The 23,365-nt window shown below is 36.3% G+C and overlaps 2 protein-coding genes across 2 annotated transcripts in view; both read left to right on the top strand.

Annotated features, from left to right (window-relative positions):
* The window catches only part of LOC110020113 (IST1-like protein), a 32,441-nt gene extending 16,156 nt beyond the window's left edge, over positions 1–16,285 (top strand). The window contains exons 3-7 of the mRNA XM_020718099.1: positions 14,370–14,473; positions 14,555–14,726; positions 15,066–15,206; positions 15,296–15,387; positions 15,601–16,285. Coding sequence (XP_020573758.1) covers positions 14,370–14,473; positions 14,555–14,726; positions 15,066–15,206; positions 15,296–15,387; positions 15,601–16,153 — 1,062 coding nt within the window. The 3' untranslated portion in view covers positions 16,154–16,285. The remainder of the gene's footprint in view (positions 1–14,369; positions 14,474–14,554; positions 14,727–15,065; positions 15,207–15,295; positions 15,388–15,600) is intronic.
* Positions 16,286–21,244: 4,959 nt separating this feature from the next.
* On the top strand, positions 21,245–22,765 carry LOC110020105 (pentatricopeptide repeat-containing protein At3g46790, chloroplastic-like). Its single transcript, XM_020718086.1, has one exon. The coding sequence runs from the start codon at positions 21,245–21,247 to the stop codon at positions 22,763–22,765; it is 1,521 nt and encodes a 506-aa protein (XP_020573745.1).
* The last annotated feature ends 600 nt before the right edge of the window (positions 22,766–23,365 follow it).

Below are 23,365 nucleotides of genomic sequence, written 5' to 3'. Positions count from 1 at the left end.
AGTTTACTTTAGGGTTAGATTGTGAGGAATTCTTCGAGAGATTGTAAGAGTGGAGAGAAAGTGAGAGATTTCTTCTTCCTTGCTGCTTCGAAGAAGAATTCTATGTGCTGTAAAGAAATGAAGAGATTCATAGGAACTTTGAGACGTTTGCTTGGGGAGGAATTATAGATAAGTGTTATTTACTAGTTGTAGTTTGTATGACTTTGCTTTTATATATGAATTTTGAGTTTTGTTGTGTTTTCCCCATGAGTTCTGAGTAGTTTTCTCTGTCATTCTCCTTGTCTTGAGATTTATGAAATGGTGATTTGAATTGGTTGAGCCATGAAAATGTTAAAGAAGTTGTGATGATCTTTTTACTTCGATCTTAATTTACTTTCAATCTGGCTAATTGATTTGTTAAAATATGTTGAGTTTTGCAATTAAAGTGAAGATTACATTCAAGATTCAGGGAGGTCAAAACCCTTGAAAGTTGGGTGCAAATAAAATAGGAAAATGAAATTATCGGGCATAGAATTAAAGATTTTAGAGTGACAGACTAAAATCCCCAATTCGGTTCAACCGTTTGGGTGCTGAAGTGTAGATGTTAGCCCTCAGGCGAGGGGAACGTGGGAGCTCCGAAGTGAGAGCCGGTATCCTCCCAGCCTAGCCGCAGATTCAGTAAACAAGCGTAGAATTAGTCAATGTTCTTTATGCCTGGTCCAAAGAGTAAAGAATAGATATGCTCTTATTTGACACAATACAATTTAAATTGATTTACTTTATCCATTCACTATAATTTCTTGACAATGAGAATGATGCTTTCTTATATATTGAATATCACATTAGAAACTTTATTAGTATAATTAGTTATTTAAGAGTTATCAAAATTACATATTTATTTCAATTGTCTATTAGTGACAGATAAGCAATTTGAATTACATTGCTGTGATTAAGTATTGATTTTCTAAAATCTTAGTTCGTAGTTCTAATATTACTCCCTGCGGGATCAATATCTAGGACTTCATTAGAACCCTATATTACTTGAGCGATACGTATACTTGCGTTGATAAGTGTGACTTTACCATTATTGAATATTTTATATATACATCTTTATCGAATCTATAACCGTTATTAAGTTTTTGGTGCTGTTGCTGAGGAATTAAATCTTCTAGCAGCAGTATTAAATACTTATATTTTTAAACATATATAAAATCGCTGTCAATCTACACCATGCATTTCTAGCATTGACCTCTTTGTTCATAGAAAGGGCGCTATATATTGACCTCTTTGTTCATATGTTGAACTAAGGTTTCTACACTAAGGTGTGAGATCTGGTGCTCAAGTTTGTGGTGTCACTGTTTTCTAGTGTAGAATGATCGGTTTAAGCACCTAGTTTTCACACCTAGGGACAAAGCTAGGAGATAGGTAACCAACTCAATCTAAATTGCATTGTGTCTCTGCAATTCGCTTAATGAAAATAAAGACTTAGTTGTGCATGTTTCCCACAAAATTTGGATTAAGAATCACTTTCGTCTATAAGATTAAAATTCATTAGTGTAACAAAATCTCTAAAATCATGTGCATTTAAGTACAAAAAGGCTAGTTTAATTCGGGTGAAATGTATGTTAATTTTTTACATATCAATTAACATGAATCCTATGTATAGTAACATTCAACACAAGTTTAATATTAATATGAAGTCCATAATATCAGCATGTAATGCCTTGTCCCACTCGAATTGTTTTGCCTTATTTGAAATTTTTTGGATTAATATGTTAGTTGGAATTATTTACATGGTTTGTTTGAATATTAACCTTTAACCTAGGTTATATCTTAATATTTTGCGACTCCATTTTAACAATTCCATCCAACATTGCCATTCTATGCTTTTTTTTATATTATTTTCTAAACGTTAACATTCTAAGCTTCCATGGTAACAATTCCACGTAATACGGTAATCACAGTTATTTTTAATAATAATGTATTGATATTTTAGGTTTCTATATTAACGATTGTAGCCTTCATGTTAAATTAAGTATATTTACTAGATATAGTGTGTTAGTAGTTTTTGCTTTCATGTTAATAACCGTAGCCATTAAGGATATGTATACTAGAGCTGTTACTTGTGTTTGAACAGAAGGAGGATCGACCAAATATTTTTCTATTTCTATTGGATTACATCAGGGATCGGCTTTAAGCCCATATCTTTTTGCCTTAGTTATGGATAGTCTTACTGGACATTTACAGGAGGATGTACCTTGTTGTATGCTTTTTGTTGATGATATCCTTCTCGTGGATACGATGAAAGAAAAAGCCCAAGAAAAAAAAATGAATTTTGTTGGTCTACATTGGAGTTTAAAGGCCTTCATTTGAGTAGAACTAAAATTGAATACATGGAATGCAATTTTATTACTAGTAGTTCTAGTAATAGAAGTGTAACTTTGGGTGATCAAATTATTAAAAGGTGTGAACGATTTAGATATTTCGGGTCTGTTGTTCCTGTTGTTGGTGATATAGATGGGGATGTTAATAGTAGAATTCAAGTTGGTTGGTTGAAGTGGAGGAATGCTTCAGGCCTTTTGTGTGATAGAAAAGTGCCGCTTAGACTGAAAGGAAAATTTTCTAAGATGGTGGTGAGACCTGCAATGCTCTATGGTGCTGAATGTTGGCCTTTAAAAGAGAAGCATAATACTAAGTTAAGTGTTGCCGAGATGAAAATGATTGGGTGGATGAGTGGCTTTATACTTAGAGACAAATGTGAAATGAATATATCCGTGATAGGGTTGGTGTAGCTCCAGTGAAAGAGAAAACTAGAGAGTGTCGTCTTAGATGGTTTGGTCAGATTAAACGTCAACCATCTGATGATCCGATTAGGAGAGTAGATGTTTTAAATTTGACTTATGTTAGGAAAGACAGAGGTAGGCCTAGGAAGACTTGGGCTTATTGTATAAAAAATGGTATTAATTTATTAGAACTAAATGAAAATATACAATAAATAGAACGCAATGGAGAAAAATGATTCAAGTAGCCAACCCCATGTACTGGGATTAATGCTTTGTTGTTGTTAGTTACCCTAGCCAATAAATTAATCCCTCATTATTGCAAATGGGGATTTGGAAACGTTATGTAGAGAGAGATACTCAAATATCACCCCATTAAGCACTTATTTTGAGTAAAAAATTAGACAGTGTAGCATTACTTGTACTTTGTATGTCCCTCAAATGTTATCTTGTGTTATTTCCACATAAACGTATGGTTTGCTTATTAGACCAAACTTCCTTGTTATAATTTGTTTTTGGAAACATAATCTCACAAACTTCTATGATACTATAATTAAAACTATCGTACAAAATAATAGATGATGCATTTACACTTCCCAATATAGTAGCATTCATTTGCTCATTGTTTACACCCCTTTTTGTTCTGACCAGAAATGGTCTTTTTAGCGTCCACATCTTTTTCAGAATCTCTCTTTTTAGCTCATCCTCGCTTAAAAAAGCAAAAAAGTAAGATATAGTTGAACATTGGATAAAAACTAAGCAAAAAAAGATTAGCTATGAAGATATTTAGCATAGAAAAATCCTCGCAACAAACTGGAAAAGAATAGTAAAAAGCAAACCAGACCTTACTTAACCCGAAAGAGCATACAAGAAAGTCCCTTTAGAAAAGATATTTGTAACTAAACTAGAATACAAAATCTAATTTATTTTGTACTGGGTTCAAAGAGACCTCCTACTACAACGTATCCTCGTGATCAATTATATCCCGGGGATACTAAAAAAAACTCATGATAAAAGTTTTGTGTTTGCCTAAATTATTTGGAAATCTAGTTAGCCAAGGAGATTTTTGGCTGTACCACTAGAGGAAAATCTTCCGGGCCATATTAGAACTAGACCCTCATGCAAAAGGTGAATCATAGTCACCTGATGAGTAGCCATCACTGAGCTGCGAGGGCTTACGGTACATGCTTATAAAAGACTCGATAAAGGAAATGACTGTGCCCAAAGGGAGTTATGTTATTGAGACCTTAGATCTACTATGCTATGAAGGTGGGGTCAATAGATAGGTTGGAGAAAAAACCATAGGTAGAGATGGCCTGATCCGGGCTCCAAGGACCCGTTCTCCCATACTATTGAGACCTTAGATCTACTATGCTATGAAGGTGGTCCACCCAACCTAACGGCGATCACTTCGTCAACAAATCATATATTGCATCGTACGAAGGGACCCAATAAATAAAATCCAAAGTAAAGAAACATTTAAGCTCTTATGACTCTATCTGGACCAAGTAAGGTAGATGAGAAATTATACTTGCTAAAAGAAAGAGGAAAGAATGAATCATCAGCTATAAAACTAAATTGACCAACCTTATCTAGATTTGGAAAGCCTCTAACACTCTACACCGTACTAAACAGACACCTAATTGTACAAAACACATGCTGGGAAGTCATATTGAAAAACATGACTAGCTAAAGAATTATACTAAAAAATGTAGAGGAGAAATTATACTTGCTAAAAGAAAGTGGAAAGAATGAACCATCCAACTATAAAACTAATTCTAGACCAATAAAGGTAGAGGAGGAATTATACTTGCTAAAAAAAAAGAAAGAATGAACCAATCAGCTATAAAGCTAAATTGCCCCACAAAGGGTTACAATCCCATCCAGATCAGAAAATCCTCTAACTCTCTACCCTACTAAACAGACATCTAATCGTATAAAACACATGTTGGGCCAATCAGATCGAAAAACATGAGTACTTTTCTTAGGTTATGCAGTATGTATGCAAGTATTCAAGGCAACCTAATCGTGGAGGCCCTATTAATATGTAAAGGGGATAAATTCATGCATTTTATGATCGTTTCAAATACAACCCGAAGGCAATGCAGGAAAGTAAAGATAGAAAATCGAAGCGCTGATTTTAAAATTTTGCAATGTTAATCTTAAATTTTATCAAGATAAATCTTTTAAGATTAACTTTTATAGCAAAAGATTTTATCCTAAAGATCCTAATTATGATTGCATCCAAACAAAGCACGGACATAATAAATAGTAAACACATACAAGGTTTATTAAAAAACACATTCAATATAAAACAATAAGTGGCTGAGAGCTGTTGGGCTAGCAATTATCTTAAAAAAGAAAAAAGAGGTTGTCTGACTTCGCATTAACATACCTGATCCTTGAACTTACAACAAATGCACAATATGGAATTGAGGTATGAGGCGCGAGCAAACAACTCTTGATCCTCACTGCGGTCATATCTTATTTCTAGTACAAACTCTCCTAAAGGACTCTAAAAAGAACTTGATTTGTAAAACAAAGATCAGTACGGGTTATCTCATATAACATGTAAAAGGTTGTACATGACGGGAGTAGAGCAAAATAGCACTTGCAAAAAATACATTAGTTTAAATCATTATTAAGCTCATCCCTGTTGAATACGTAATCCTTCAAGAAAAAATTCGCCCTAATATGCTGATGTGCAAGTCTCAAACTCAGTAAAGGCATGCAAAATACACAAAGTTTACAATAGTTAGCACAAACTAATTAATAATCGTCGTGTATGAAAATTCCTTACTACACCCTAGCCCTAGTTAAAAATAGACTACTAGGTGTTGCTTACACATACATCTATGTGAAAGTTGTGCAGTGAAAGGGCAATGGGCTTTCCTATAGGATCTCATCGGGATAACCAAGCTAGCCCCGTTTCGAGCATTTGACTAAACTAATACCCATCACAATAAGTGACGAATTCTAGTCCGGGCTTATTCTTGGGACAATCTTACGAGATTTGGTAATAATAAGATAACTTGCATTACTCATCTGGATGAGCCGAAGAGTAATGCTCGCTTCCCTATTATCATCACAAGTCATACTAAGGGTTGTTCCAGTATCACCATTGTTGTGTTGACTCATGAGACCTAGACCTCTATATGATACAACAGGAAACATAATCTTACTTGAAAAAGCAAGACCTTGCATGCATGGATATGAATATAAGCAGTGCATAAAACATACCACAAAAGATTGTGCCTTAGGGATAAACCTTGACACCAAGTTAAAATTCCTCGAAAGAGGATGAAATCAAGGATGCATACAAGATGCACAAACATGTGCTTTGGGAGATTGAACTTCTAGATGTCATAAAAATGACGGTGAAAACATGCATACGAATATAGATCATCATGCAAAACATACATGTGAGAAGCAACACTCTCACTTAGAAAGGCATGGAAAAAACACAAGTGTGCTGGATGAGAATCAATTTCAAAAATGTAAGATTTACATTTCCTATCGTCATAGAGAGGGCACTATAGTGTTGTGAAAATGATTTCTTAGAACAAACTTTAAAATCTAAAAATAGAAAGAGATGGCATCCTAAAACCAATGAAATGGTATTTAAACATCAAACCCTTTTAAGCCTAGAGAAAGTAAGAATTATGTTGACACATAATGCAACCTAAGCCTAGTTAGTGACAGGACTAGAACACTATCTATCCTACACGCCTCACATAGATGGTATATAATAAGGTAAAATATGAAAGAAAAAGAGCTTAGGCCAGGTCATGTCAGAAGACAACATACATAATCATAATATAAGACCTATTGATCAACTGGGCAAAATAATACTACCACCCATATGGAAGGGTGTACTAACGGTTTAAAGACATGACTGAAAAGCCAATGACAATATGAAGGGGTGTACCAATGACAAAAAAGAAGAAAACATTAGACCTTTTGAGCTTTATGAAAGCCAAAAGACTCAATGATTTCTCTGCCAGTAAAAATTGGCTCACATTGATTGACGGGTGCCCTGTATCCACTGTACCACACAGGTTGGTACATCAACTACGCGACTTGCAAAAATGTTTAGGTAAAACTCAGTTAACCTTCCGACGCTGTGATGCCAAAAACTAGAATTATGACTATGGGAGAAGACTGCAGTGTTGTGTTTCTAGCAGCAGAGGACACGACATTGGACCCTGAGGTAAGGGCTAACACCACGACACTTGAACCGGTGTTGCAAATTTAGCCCAGGTGGAACAAAGCCCAGTTAGGGTCATGATGCTAATGTTGACATTATGACCAGATCTCACTGATCTAAATCACGACGCTAAGATAAACTGTCGAGGTTTTAAGTCAAAATCGAGTGCAGTGGCCTGACACCATTCCACAATTTTTGCACTAAATGCAAAACATACATGTGAGAAGTATCCCTCACTTAGAAAAGTGTGGAAAAAACACAAGCATGCTACAAGTGAACCAACGCCAAAAATGCAAGATTCACATTTTCTATCGTTATAGAGAGGGCACTATGGTGTCGTGAAAATGACTTTATAGAACTATCTCTAAGATCCAAAAATAAAAAGTGATGACTTCCTAGAACCAGTGAATGGTATTTAGACATCAAACCCTTTTAAACTTTAGAGAAAGGAAGGGATTTGCTGACACACAATACAACATAGGCCTAGTAAGTGATAGGACCATAAATCTATCTTACACCCCTCACATAATTGATATACAAAAAGGTAAGAGTTGAAAGCAATGAGCTTACGCTAGGTAAAATTGAAAGATGACATACACGACATAAACACTACAAATCGGTAGGGCAAAACAGAACCATCACCTATATGGAAGGGTGTACCAATGGTTCGGGAGAGTAATCCTTGGGTCAACTATCTATAAAGATAGAGAATCGATTGTTCAGAATCACCAAACTCTGTTTAAATACATGACCAAAAAGTCAAAGAGGGTCGCCACCCATACAGAAGGATGTAACAATAACCAAAAAGAGGAAAATAATGAGCCTTTCAAGCTTTATAAAAGCCGAAAGACTCGATGGGTTGACTAATAAAGATAGAGAACCGATTGTTCAAAACCATCAAGCTCAGTTCAAAGACATGATCAAAAAGTCAAAGAGGGTCATAGAAAAGGGTATAACAATGACCAAAAAGAGAAAAGTAATGGACCTTTTGAGCTTTATGAAAGTCGAAAGACTCGATGATTTCTTCACCAATAAAAAATTATTCTTAACTAATTGACAGGTTCTCTGTATTCGCTGTGCTACATAAGGCAATGCATCAACTATGTGACTTGTGAAAAAGTAAGATAAAACTCGATTAACCTCCCAACGTCGTATTGTCAAAGACTAGCAGTGACATGTACAACCCTGAGGTAAGAGCTAACTTTGCGGCACTTGAACCAATGTCGCGAATTTAGCCTAAGCGGAAACAAAACTCACCTGGGGTCATGATGCTGAGATCGACATCATGTCAATGTCTTGCAGATCTAACACCGCAATGCTGAGACAAAGCATCTAGGCATCAGATTGAAATCGAGTGTAGTGGCCTCGCACCATTGCTGAAGCAATGTTGCATAGTGTTGGCATGTTATCCTAATTATAAAAAGGGGATTGATTCCATGAAATCCCGATGTCGTATTGCCAAAGACCAACAATGACATGTTTGCAGCGATAGAGACATGCATGGGACCTTACGGTAAGCATTAACACTGCGGCGTCTGAACCAGTGTCGTGACTTTAGCCCAAGGGGAAACAAAACCCACCTGTGGTCATGATGCTGAGATCAACATCATGACAATGTCTTTCAGATCTAACATCGTGATGCTCTAGGCTTCGGGTTGAAATCGAATGCAGTGGCGTCACACCATTATGGAAGCAATGTTGCCTAGTGTTGACTTGTCAAAGGGGATAAATGCCATGACATCCAAAGGAGCGACATCATAGCACTAAGACATATCTAAGGTTCTAGTCTCGAAGGTATCACTCAAAAAATGAGTTGCAATAACAATAGGAAAACAAGAGAAACTTAATCAAGGTTTTCTCTGACAATAACCTATTCTTGCTCCTCTAGCATAGAACCTAAGGCTTTCCTAGAAAGAAAGATTGTGAATGGAAAAATATTTTCACCTACACCGACATCCGAATCTTTAAAGTCCAACCGACTGCTTCACTAGTTTCTATGACCACTACGAAAAACAACACCAGGATCAAGAGACTCCACCAAAGAGGAGAGGATGTCAGGATAACAAGAAGGAACCGTAAGTTCTCACTTTTGGAACCACCGACACGAAAAACTTCAGAAGGCTCAACAAGGCATCTTTTATAGGACAAAATGGCGTTGCACCATTAAAATTATTGTCGAGGGACATGGTGGACAAATGCGACAGGGTGTGCGACTTGAAGCCTGACATCAGGACACGGGGAATAAGGCATTGGGGCGCTGCTAACGTGGCGGTTACCGCATCAAAGAGCCATCATTGCAGTTGCTCAATCAAGAGCCGCCATCAGGATCTAGTGAAGCAAAGCGCCACGGTGATTAATATATTATTATATAGATAAATTTTTATGTGGGCATGTGTTAGTGTTTTAAAGATAATGTCAAATTTAGGGCTCGTTTGGGATAGTTATTTGGTGCGGTGGCGTTTTGAAAACACATAAAGTCTATTTGGGTAAACTGCGTTTTGGTAGCTTATGCATTTTCAAAATGCGGAAAACAACGTTTTTACACCACACCCATCTAGGTGTGGTGGTAGTTTTTTGACTGCGGTCTGGCTTTTCCAAAAAAATAAAAATTTGTAATAGCCACCACACCTAGCTTATCAGTATATTATTTTTAATCAGCTTATCAACAGATTATTCAATAAGCTACACTGCCCCAAACAGACCCTTAATCAGGATTCTAATACATAGATTTTTGCTTGAAGGAGAGGTTTATGAAGCAAGCATGGGGAGGAGGTTGATCTGAAAGCCTATAAGGTAAATGTTAAACTTTATGTTATTATTAGAATTAATGACAATTAATTAAGTTAATTAATATTTTTACATTTTATTTAGATTAGAAAGTGTGTGAAAGAATCCGATAAATTCTTGAGATTTGAAGAAGAGGTGAAGCAAAGTATTCAAGAGGGATAAGGTAAAGAGTTATAAGTTTTATGCGTTGATTACGTAAATTAATTTAATTAAAGATGATACATTCATATCAATAAGTTTCATGAATTAATTTTAGTGATTTTAATTTGTCAAACAACTAAATTAAAAGATGTTAGAGAGGTCAAAGTGCTAAGGGAATTGAAGTGAATGGTTAATCTATTTCAGAGGTCTTTTGAAATTAAAGGTGATTGATTATTTTTTTATGCATTAAATTACTAATTTATTAAATGAATAAATGTTTTATTAAATTGTTAAAAACAAGTATTTTATTAATGTCTGACATTTTGAAAATTTATTTTCAAATGCCAATTATTTCCTCCCAATTATGATATCATAATTGGGAGGAAATAATTGGCATTTGAAAATAAATTTTAAATGATTTTAATTGATGACATATTTAGTAAACGATTAAGTCTTACATGATTACCCTCAGATGATACTGGTAGGGGATGCAATGTACCGTGCACATTAAAGGAAATGGTGTACCTTTGGGTGTAATTTTGAAGGTGTTTTCAGACATTTTTTTGAGGATACATTTGAGTATAACAGTAATTTTGTGATGACCATTATAGAAGTTAAATTGGTAAATGCTTGAAGTGAAACGAGTAGAGATAAATTTAAAAAGGTAAAAGTTTAAAATTTTATAAGGAAACAAGCTGCATTTTCTGTTGGTCATTCATACATAACATAAACATCAGATTTTAATGCATATTATACCATAATTACACACTAAGTCATAATTAAGATTGCAATTAATATTTTCTTTCAGGTGAAGAAAAAATTTATGTTGATATGTTTGGTGGGAGAGACTTGGTTTACAAGAGAAGGATTGCAGCTAATAGATACCAGTTTATGTGGTGTTTTATAGTTTATCTGTATTGATTCTTTCAATTAGTGATACACTGTTCAATTATGGTTTGAGACACGGTCTTTAGATTACTGTTGTTGTTTCTGGATGTTTTAAATTTTATTGCACTTTGCAAATTAGTGACTTTTTAATATATGTTGGAAGTTTTAAGAAAATTTTTGTAGAAAGTAAAATAAAATGTTAATAATGTTCTACCACAGTTTCCATCTTAGTTAATTTTAAGCATCAAGCTAGCTCGTGACACGTCATGGCATCGATGTGCAAGATGCCACTAAGCACTGTTTTTGGTCACCATACGGTGTCGAGACCTCCTAATTAAGCTTGTTAAGGGTGGAAACACATCTGACACACCAATTAAGTAAGTGCCCTATCCCCATATGACATACCATAATATATGTGAACATAAGTCCCCTCCACCATGGAGGTTCGATGTCAAAAAGCCTGGTGCTTTAAGAATATGGAGATATCATAATGTCAAAAAATATGTATTCTTCATTAAACATTTAGTAGAGAAGTTCATTATTTTTTCAAGAACTTTCTTCTCAGAAGCAGAAAGATACATATCAAGAAAAGCGAGATTGACAAAATAGAGCGTGGCCGCTATGGGTTGGTAACCAACCGCTTCCCGTTCCATTGATTGACATTCCACTTGTCAGTCTCCCGGACTATGAGCATGAGGAGAACACAGGGCTGCCATCTCCGGGACAAATTTGCGTATGTAACAAGTACGCAGAACTGCGTACATTTCGGTGGTTATAGGGAGGTTATATTGTGGTAATATGGGTATAACATAACTGCGTACATTTCGGTGGTTATAGGGAGGTTACAGGGAGGTTATATTGTGGTAATATGGGTATAACATAGATGTAACCTCTATATAACCTCCCTATAACCGAAATATATGCAGCCCTGCGTACTTGTTACGTACGCAAATTTTTCCCGCCATCTCCCACCTCTCAAAGGCCTCCATATGCCATTGAGCCAACATATCTTGCTGTCGCTCAATATGGTTGAGCGGACTCATGATGATATCAAGCCGCTCCAGGAGAATGTCCAGGTTTTAGTTGAGGACAGTAACATCATCTCGCAACATGCAAGCTTGTTGGGACAAAGGTTGCAGAATGCCTAAGCTTGTTTAAGGGGCTAGCGACTCCTTGCGTGGAATGGGTGTCAGAATCAGTAGACTTGCCACTCCAATCACTCTCTAGGGATTGAGGGGAAGTGGTGAGCACGACCAGTCTGGGCCTCAAAGTGCGAGTGCACCAGCGCAACATCATTTTTCAGTATACGAATGTATTGAGGAAGAGAACACAACAGAGCATTGCTACGACAAGTTTGACATATGGAAACTGTTAATCTCGGACACTATTAATATAAAAATAAGGTGCTGCGGCGCTGGACCTGGGGGCAGTGCGCTTCTTCGTCTGATGCGGCTGGTCATCAATGGATGTTTTGAATCAGATTATATACGCGTTGCAACACCAAGTCTGGTGCTTCGAAGCTATAAATGGCGGTGGTTTATTTTCTGACGTGCGTTGCATCGCATGCAGGGCCAAGTATTGGCTTTGGAACCACGATGTTGAACCACATTTTCTGACTCTGTGCCTATGTAGTCTTGCATGCATGCTTGCCCATGGAAACTTCAGGATGGCGTAACAACCTTGAAATAAGTCAAAAATAATGCCAACTCTCATTAAATAGTGTTGGCATCTTAGTTAATTTTAAGCACCAAGCTAGCTCGTGACACGTCATGGCATCAATGTGCAAGATGCCACTAAGCATTGTTTTTGGTCACCATACGGTGTCGAGACCTCCTAATTAAGCTTGTTAAGGGTGGAAACACATCTGACACACCAATTAAGTAAGTGCCCTATCCCCATATGACATACCATAATATATGTGAACATAAGTCCCCTCCACCATGGAGGTTCGATGTCAAAAAGCCTGGTGCTTTAAGAATATGGAGATATCATAATGTCAAAAAATATGTATTCTTCATTAAACATTTAGTAGAGAAGTTCATTATTTTTTCAAGAACTTTCTTCTCAGAAGCAGAAAGATACATATCAAGAAAAGCGAGATTGACAAAATAGAGCGTGGCCGCTATGGGTTGGTAACCAACCGCTTCCCGTTCCATTGATTGACATTCCACTTGTCAGTCTCCCGGACTATGAGCATGAGGAGAACACAGGGCTGCCATCTCCGGGACAAATTTGCGTATGTAACAAGTACGCAGAACTGCGTACATTTCGGTGGTTATAGGGAGGTTATATTGTGGTAATATGGGTATAACATAGATGTAACCTCTATATAACCTCCCTATAACCGAAATATATGCAGCCCTGCGTACTTGTTACGTACGCAAATTTTTCCCGCCATCTCCCACCTCTCAAAGGCCTCCATATGCCATTGAGCCAACATATCTTGCTGTCGCTCAATATGGTTGAGCGGACTCATGATGATATCAAGCCGCTCCAGGAGAATGTCCAGGTTTTAGTTGAGGACAGTAACATCATCTCGCAACATGCAAGCGTGTTGGGACAAAGGTTGCAGAATGCCTAAGCTTGTTTAAGGGGCTAGCGACTCCTTGCGTGGAATGGGTGTCAGAATCAGTAGACTTGCCACTCCAATCACTCTCTAGGGATTGAGGGGAAGTGGTGAGCACGACCAGTCTGGGCCTCAAAGTGCGAGTGCACCAGCGCAACATCATTTTTCAGTATACGAATGTATTGAGGAAGAGAACACAACAGAGCATTGCTACGACAAGTTTGACATATGGAAACTGTTAATCTCGGACACTATTAATATAAAAATAAGGTGCTGCGGCGCTGGACCTGGGGGCAGTGCGCTTCTTCGTCTGATGCGGCTGGTCATCAATGGATGTTTTGAATCAGATTATATACGCGTTGCAACACCAAGTCTGGTGCTTCGAAGCTATAAATGGCGGTGGTTTATTTTCTGACGTGCGTTGCATCGCATGCAGGGCCAAGTATTGGCTTTGGAACCACGATGTTGAACCACATTTTCTGACTCTGTGCCTAAGTAGTCTTGCATGCATGCTTGCCCATGGAAACTTCAGGATGGCGTAACAACCTTGAAATAAGTCAAAAATAATGCCAACTCTCATTAAATAGTGTTGGCATTATGGAAACTTCGGGTCTGCGTATCAACCTTGAAATAAGTAAAAAACAATGCCAACTCTCATTAAATAGTGTTGCAACTTTTACTATTTAGATACTCCCTTTGGTGCTATTAAAACATTGGGATCTTTTTGTTCTCATCATATAATCACTTTGAGCAATGACACTAGAACTTGACAGATTGGATGAAAGCGCAGTTAGTTTACATTTATTTGATAACTTCGAGCACGCTCTGGCTTTTGAAATTTTACATATTACTTACACCATATATACAGTATTCTATCCAGTATTCGACCCATCCTTTTATCATTCTCCCATTTGAATTATTCCTATATACAGTTTTAGATTTTTTTCCTAGCTCTCACATGAAGGTTAAATAATGTTTTTTTTTTATTTACGAAGAAATCTAAAAGGGAGATTCTCTGTAGGTTGAGCAAGTTATTAGAGAACAAAAGGTTTTGGCTGCAAATGAGATCATCAACCTTTTCTGTGAGCTCATTGTGGTTCGTCTTCCAATCATTCAAAAGCAAAGGTAAGCTTTTATTACAGTTTTTCTTTTCTTTTTCATTTCAAAATATATTAAATCAGGTATCTTAAATATTCTATTCTCCAGGGATTGCCCTGCAGATCTCAAAGAAGCTATCTCCAGTGTGATATATTCGGCTCCAAGATGCTCAGATATTCCCGAGCTTTCTAGAATTCGTGATATTTTTGAAAAGAAGTATGGAAAGGATTTTGTATCTGCTGCAACTGATCTACGTCCTGAATCTGGAGTAAATAGGATGGTAGGAAGTAAATGAGTGTATTTTTATTATTTTGGCATTGTAGGACTGAGATTAATGGTTCATTAATCCATCTCTGCGTTGATGCATGGAGTTCTATACACTAGATATAAAGCTTTTTTAAATTAGAAGCAAACATACTTTTCCTACTTAGCAAACTTCATTTTCAATTATTTTTTGCACTTTATGACCGCTTAATGTACAAGTGATTTCTTCTTTAACCATAAAGTCTTTTGACAAATTACTTCGTTTTTGCATTAAATTCTCCAAAATACCATATTGGAATGAACTGCCTCTGAAGATATCGCTCTGAAACTGATATTTTTTTTTAACACTTTGAAGCTTATTGAGAAGTTGTCAATCAAAAAACCAGCTGGTGAATTGAAGCTGAAGGTCATGAAAGAAATAGCGAAGGAATATCAGATAGAATGGGATGCGAAAGAAACTGAGTTTGAGCTTCTTAAGCCTCCTGAAGAACTAATTGTATGTTGTAAACACAAACAAACAGGAAGACATATTTTGACATATTTTATTTGCTTAATATCTTTCTTTTTTTTTTTTTTTGGCTACAGGAAGGTCCACGCACATTTATTAGTGCTAGTAGCTTCCCAATCAAATCTAACCTTCCACCTCAGAATGTGCGGCTGAAGGAGCCCACCTCCAGGTGTACTTTTGCTCTAAAGGCTGTTTCCTTGAGAGAAAATTCATTTTGCAAAGGCAGCTTCGTTGTTAGATTTACAGTTTGCGATGCAAATTAACTTATAGTTCTGTTTTTGCACAATTCTGATGTGAAGTAGATTTGCATTACTTGCAGATGCATTTTTATTACAATTCAAACCTCTTAGACTGCAATTTTCTGTTTTTTACTCTTGTTCAGTGATGGTGAAGGATCTTCAATGCATTTCAAGGACACAGCTTCAGCAGCACAAGCAGCTGCAGAATCTGCAAAGAAAGCAGCCTCTGCTGCCCAAGCTGCAGCTTTCCTTGCCCAGCAAAGCTCTAACGAATCAAGAAGGAATTCTCTAAATTCCATAAATTCTACTGTGAAAAGATTTAGCTCTCAAAGCTTTAATGTATCAAGACATATGAATGATGAAGATGATGATGGTGATGACTTCAATGATAAGAAGATTCTGAGAAGGAACAGCACTACTGGGCACAGATTCCATAGTGATATTAAATTTGATGAATCTGATGGATTCGATTCAGACAGCGAAATAGAAGTTGCAAACGAAGCAAAACATCGAGTAGAAAATCATGGTCCACCAGCAAGGCTTCCTCCAAATCCTCCAAAAAGCTCAGCATGGCAAGGAGATAAAGCAGCAGCAAGCAACTGGTCAGCTAATTCGGTTCCTCATATCCATCCAAAGCTACCTGATTATGAAGAAATAGCTGCTCGATTTGAAGCACTGAAGTCTCACAGGACTTGATTTCTAGATTGTTCTTTTGGATATTCTTGTAATCAGCATTGATTAATATTCTTTGTTTCTGGTTGTAATTTTTTGGAGTAGAGACAGACCTGACTTCTCTAAGTTGCATTCCATTACCGTAATGATGTTGCACTTTCATGACATTCTTATGAATTGCTGCATGCAGTTATTCTCTTCCTTCATAAATATCTAAATATATTTTTTTTTAAGAAAATAAAGAAATGTGGAAAGGAATCAATATGAGAGGTTGAGGGCTTTATCAACTAGAAAATATTTGTTTATGTTCAACTCATTTACTATTGAGTTGAAAGCAATCATTATGAAAATTCATTGACCATTGTTTGATTAATTAATGGTTTTGACTACATGAATTGAGAATGGTAAAAGTTGTGCTAGCTCTTTTAAGAATCCTAGAACTCAAAGCATGTGCTGGCCCTGATTTTGTATAATATATTTGATATGTGCACAATCTACTTGATATTTGTAGAATATACTTGAAAATTGAGTTTGTACTAGCTCTTTTTAAGAATCATAGAACTCAAAGCATGTGTTGGAACTGATTTGTATAATATATTTGATATTTGCACAATCTACTTGATATTTGTAGAATATACTTGATACTTCTTAATAATAAAATACAAGTAAAATGAACTTGTACGTTCGTGTGAGACTGATATAAGCTCTTTAAGAAATAAGTTGAAAGGCTTTGTTGACATTTGTAAGCTAAAATTATACTGGAAAACATGTGTTCTTATAGTTATTATTAGTATTGTGATCACCCGTTCCGAATTATCTGCTTTTACCTGCTGCCAAATCAAGGTAACTTCCTTTTCTTTTCAATTACCCACAAAGAGTTCACTTGCTCAATCTGATCCTTTCATGGAAGATTCTCAAACATCCGAGACACATGGATAATCTTCCCTTGAACTTATCAAGATTACTACAATTCCACCATCACTCAAATCTCTCATGATTAATATCAAGAATATTTGCTAAATTCAGTTATTAGCTGATAATTATCTCCTTTGGAGAGCCCAAATCATGAAAATTTTCACAACAAAAGGTTTCCTAGGGTTTTTAGATGGTAGCAATTCATGTCCCTCAAAATTTTTCATTAACACAGCCACCCCTCAAACTTCAATACCTTTTCATTGATAAAAATATGGCCACTACATTGTATTCTAGTATATCCCCAACAATGCTACATTATATTCTTAACCTCCCTATCACATATGATATTTAGCCCTTCTTGAAGATACTACAACCCACCAGCTGGTCACATCTTATACAATTTATTTGTGACTTGTGTTGGGGAAATATATTAGTATAACTGATAAAACACGATCGTACTCATATTTTTTTCTTAACAAGTTGCATATGAGAGCTTGTTCTGGATTAAATATGCTAGATAAATATACTTAAATTTTTAATTTTTGATTGTCCTGGAACATGCTCTTGGTTGATTTATCCCTTACATAACAATGTTATATCAGTTGTACTGATTTATTTTTTATAGTTTTGGTGAAAATTATATTTATACAACCAATAAAACACAATTGTATTTAAGAAAATAAGACTACCTAATTGAGTTTGAGAAAATTTGGTTAGAAAATTAAATAGCCCATAGAGAAAGATTGGTTTTTTTTTCTTCTCTTTTAACTTTAATTGTTATGGAGCACGCATACAACCATGTTGTATTGGTTGTACTGATTTTTTTTCATGAATTTGTAGGACCTTCTGTTAAAATAGTCAAGTAATGATGTCAATCATAAGAATTATGAATGAATCACAGAAAACTTATTTGGCATGATTGTTCACAATGAGGAGGCGTATGATTTGTATTATAGTTATGCCCACTCTCGTGGATTTAGTGTAAGGAAGGATCACATGTGTTACTGGACAATACAAGAAAAATAAAAACAAAGAATTGTGTATGCTCAAAGGCTGGTTTTAAGAAAGGACCCAATCTAAACACTACGGTGAAGTTCCAAAAATTAGACACTAAAAATGGTCGTCATACAATGATTAGATTTTTCGATGATCCTGAAGGTAATTGAATTGTGAATAAATTTATAAGTAACCACAACCATTCATTAACTATGCCAATTGATCAACATTTGTTGAGATCACATCAAAGAATAAGTAAAGACAAAATAATAGTGTTGCAATCGATGACACAAGCAGGAATTAGAGCTATTAATGCATTCTGGTATCTTGTTGAAGAAGTAGGAGTAGAGTGGGTTTTACACAAAGAAATGCATTTAAGTATATACAAAAAGATAAAAGTGAAAAAAATTGAGAATGTGGATAATAATGTTCTAATGCAATTATTCAAGGAAAGATAGACTGAAGATGATATGTTTGCATGAGATGTCAAATTTTATGAATCATATAAACTGACTAGTTTGTTTTGGACTAATGGTATGACAAGGGTTGGCTACTGCTGCTTTAGAGATTTCATAGTTTTTGATATAATTATCGATTTAATAAATAAAATTTAGTTTGTGCTCCTTTTATGGAATTAATTATTATTGACAAAATGTTTTGTTTTGAGTAGCCTTTCTATCAGAAGAGACAATTGAGTCATTCAATTGGCTACTCAAACTATTATTTGCACAATGAATGATAAATATTCATCAATAATATTCACTGATGAAGACTAAATAATAACAAAATCCAAGAAATTGCATTACCTCACACTCAACAAATTATGTCAATTACATATCTATAAGAAGGTTCCTTTAAAAGTGTATTGCTTCAATAATAACAGACAGTAAAAGGAGTATTCTACATGCATGAGTACGTGATACTGAAGAGGAGTTTGAGCAAGCATGGTCTGTGATGATGGAAAAAGGAAACTTCCATGACAATTCTTGGCTAAACAAGTTATATAGATATAAAAGCAAGTGATCTAAAACATTCATTAAAGATACTTTTTGTATGAAAGTTTTATTAACACAATGTAGTGAGTACAAATAAGGTGTGCCATGAAATTTATAAGCCTACAAGCTCCATCATCAATTGTTTATTGAGAATGAAAAATGTCATATAGAAGAAATAAACAAGATGAAGTGTTTAAATGTAGCCAGTTAAGATTATTCCCGTTGTTAGAAGCAACCCGATACTGAAGCAACCCGCAACATTCTATATAAGGAAGCTATATCTTTCTTTGAAGAAGAATTTCTATATTGAGCTTAAGAACTAGTGACAAAAAAACAAATGACAATAATTCTTCAGAATACATGATTAGAAACTTGGACAATAATAAAAATTCTAAGATTTTGATTGTTCAAAATGTTAAAATCAGTTCCACTATATAGTGTAATTGCAAGAAATTTGAGATGATTTAATGATTTTATCTAAAATGTAAAAGAAATACATTTTTGTATATAAAAGAAGAAAAAAGAGAAAAAAAATACTCCGTACAACCATGCACAATATGATTGTATTAAAAAAAATTATATATATATAAATCAAAGATACGTTCATGTACAACATGATTGTGCAAGGAAAAAAAATTAGACAATATTTACGTTCTACTAAAAAAAGATATATATACATGAAAAGAAAACACTCGGCCCAACTGTGAACATTTTTAGAATAACAAAAAAATAATCACACAACATGATTGTACAAGGAAAAAAATTAGACAATATTTACGTTATACTAAAAAAAGATATATATGCATGAGAAGAAAACACTCGGCCCGACTGTGAACATTTTTAGAATAACAAAAAAATAATCATTTCAAAATAGTTTTACTCAAAAAAATATTAATAGAACAAATACAAAATGGTTATACTTGAGAAACATACAAAAAAAAAAAAAACATTTCTTTCAATTAGAAATCAAAAAAACTTTTTTAAGTAAATGACAAGGATTAGGTCACATTTACAACTATATTTATGTATTTACTTACCAAAGAGAAATGAGAAATTTCAGACACACAGATGTCGTATGTTGTGTTTTGAATTCTATGAGAATCCTAGCATCTTCTTCGTCATTATACTGGGAGACAAGCTGACAAGTGGAGCCTTAGAATGAGAGCATCTCAACAAGCGGGAATAAAGGAATAAAATAGTTCCAAAAAGTGTAAAAGTCTAACCTTGATGCAATGGAGGAATCTCCTTTGTGGGGAAGAAAATACTAAATCCAAACCTTGGATAACCATAGAAATCTTGAATATAGAAGAGAAAATGCCAATCTTAGAATCAGGAACATCAAATGAAACCATGGGTCAAGAGCCTCAATATCTGTATTTTAATACTTAATGTTTTCTTCTAAACATGCTCTGGGTCAAGAGCCTCGATATCTGTATTTTAATACTTAATGTTCTTCTTCTAAACATGCTAGGAAAATTTTTCTGTCTGGACTCCGGACGTAGCTCTACGTGCGGACTCCGTAATATGTCGTCACATGTGCTATATCGCAGAGGTTATTAGGGAGTTGTTGAAGTGAAATCACAGATGTTATCAAGAGGTTATTGGAGGTTGTGAGGGGATTATTGTGAGGGTTAATGTAGGAGGTTATTGAAGTAGAACCACAGAGAGGTTATTAGGGAGTTGTTGAAGTGAAATTACAGATGTTATCAAGAGGTTATTGGGGGTTGTGAGGGGGTTATTGTGGGGTTAATGTAGGAGGTTATTGAAGTAGAACCACAGAGGTTATTGGGGAGTTATTACGGGGTTGTGGCATGGAGTTATTGAAGTGGAACCGTGAAGGTTATTGTGGTTATTTGGGGGATTATTGGGGGTTATTGCAGGGTGTTATTGGAGTGAAACCGAGGAAGTTATTGGGGGTTATTGTTGTGTTATTGGAGTTAATACCTCACTAACCCCTAATAACCTCCTAATAATTCATCGCAGTTCCACTTAAATAACATCTACGGTTCCACTTCAATAATCTCTGTTGTTCCACTTTAATATTTTTTTTTTGGGTGGATCCTATATAGCACACATGGCGTTTATTACCGCATGTCTGCACTGTCTATTTTATTTTCTTTCAAATAAAATAATAGTAATAAATATTTAACACAATGGTAATTTTTGATTGACTTCTGCAACCTAATGATGGGGATTAATAAACACAAAAATGCGGGGACGAAGATTCTTCTCGGCCTCCGCCTTCAAATATCAATTCCGCGATTCGTATGACTTCACTCGGCTCCTTCGGTCTTCATCCGGCTTCCAAAGCCTCAGAGCAATCCACGCACGGATTTTAACAGCAGGGCTCCATCAAAACCCTTTTCTCGCAGCCAGTCTCGTCTCCCGATATGCTTCACTCGGCTCCCACTACTTCACCGTCGCCCGCAAGGTGTTTGACTATTTGCGCCATCCGGATGCCGTCGTCTATAACGTCATCATCCGCTGCTATGCTGCCTCCAGCCTTCCGGCAGAAGCCACAGCGATCTACGCCCAGATGCTTTGCAATGGCGCAGTTCGCCCCAATCTCTACACTTACCCATTCGTTTTCAAGGCCTGTGCGGCCAGCGGCTGCCAGAGAATCGGCCGAGCAATCCATTCTCACGCCATTAGAGCTGGGGCTGGTGGCGATCTCTTCGTCAACAACTCACTTGTCGCGCTTTACGCTAAATGTGCGCATATGGAGACTGCGAAGATGGTGTTTGAAAAAATGCCGTACAAAGATCTTGTTAGCTGGAACTCGTTGATCTCTGGCTACGCCCAGAACGGATACCATTATGAAGCCTTGGAACTTCTGCATAGAATGCTGCCTGAAAATTTGCCCGATCATGTTACGCTTGTCTCTGTTCTTCCGGCATCCATGGTTCTGGCTTCCATTGCGGAAGGCATGTGGATCCACAGCTATGCATTGAAGAGAGGCATTGGAGTAGACGCAGCTGTGGGTAGTGGGCTCATCGAAATGTATGCAAATTGTGGACGTTTAGGTGTTGCTCAGAGGGTGTTTGATCAAATTACGGAGAAGAATGTTGTCGTGTATAACTCAATGATAAGAGCTTTTGGAATACATGGGCAAGCTTCAGCAGCTCTGGATATATTTTCAGAAATGCTGATATGTGGAATTAAGCCTGACTCCATTTGCTTTGTGTCAATACTTTCTGCTTGTAGCCATGCGGGGTTGGTTGAAGAGGGATTTAAGATTTTTGACAGGATGGAAGCTGAATATGAAGTGGAGAAAGGCCAAATACATTATGCTTGCATGGTGGATCTGCTGGGACGTTCAGGGAAACTAAAGAGGGCATTGGAGTTCATCTATAGAATGCCAATGGAGCCTGGGCGAGATGTGTTGGGTGCATTGCTAGGAGCTTGTAAAGCTCACAAAAATGTCGAGCTTGGGATTGAGGCTGCAAGTAGATTGCTTGTTATTGATCCAGAGAATGCAGGAAGGTATGCTGTGCTTGCAAAGATGTATGAGGAATTAGGTAGATGGGAAGATGTGGCAAGTGCGAGGAAGGTGATTAAGGATAGGGGAGTGAGGAAGCCGCTTGGATGCAGCATGGTGGAAATTGCTACAAAGTTCCATACCTTTGGGGTGGAAGATGAGGGTCATCCAATGAGGTGTGAGATTTTTGGTGCACTGGAGAGGTTGAAGGGAATGGTGGATGAAGAGGAGAAGGTGGCTTTGTTGTCCTGATTGGCATATTGCAAGCAGGCCAAGCAATGAGTGCTGGATATCAATCTAGACAACATTGCTATGGATGATTCAGAAGAAGATCTGTTTGCGCAGGTAAAGCATTGCTGTGAGCATTTAACAGGTTGCCCGAATGGCCTTTCACTAGTTTTGCTTTGTACTATTCTGAGAACTTTGCTAACGTGCATCAAAAGATCATGATGTATCAGTGGACCGGATTATTTAAGTAGGAAGAAGGCGGAGATAGTGTAATTTTGGTGAGGAGCATAGGGGTGCATTTCTGCTGATTGATTGTACAGGCAAAGATAATTATTTATAAGGGGGATTTACATTCCTAACACTCAAAAACTTATGTATTTCATATATACTTCCTAAAATTTAGTATTTACTATTATAGCACCCACATTACGTAGCACTCATCAAACCTCAATTAAGCAACCATCTTCATAACAGAGAGAAGTTCTGCACAAAAATTCATTTTCTCTAAATCACATCCTGGAAGCAAACCAAGACGAGAATGGCAGGGAATTGCCTAGGGAAGCTCTTTGATCTCGTTGCTTCGAGCAAGATGCGGGGCAAATGATCGAGCTGCTCAAACAAGGA

This window comes from Phalaenopsis equestris, unplaced genomic scaffold, assembly GCF_001263595.1.
Source record: "Phalaenopsis equestris unplaced genomic scaffold, ASM126359v1 Scaffold000091, whole genome shotgun sequence".
Classification (NCBI taxonomy): Eukaryota; Viridiplantae; Streptophyta; class Magnoliopsida; order Asparagales; family Orchidaceae; genus Phalaenopsis; species Phalaenopsis equestris.
Note: the sequence above shows the minus strand (reverse complement) of the source record. Positions and strands in the feature narration are given on the sequence as shown.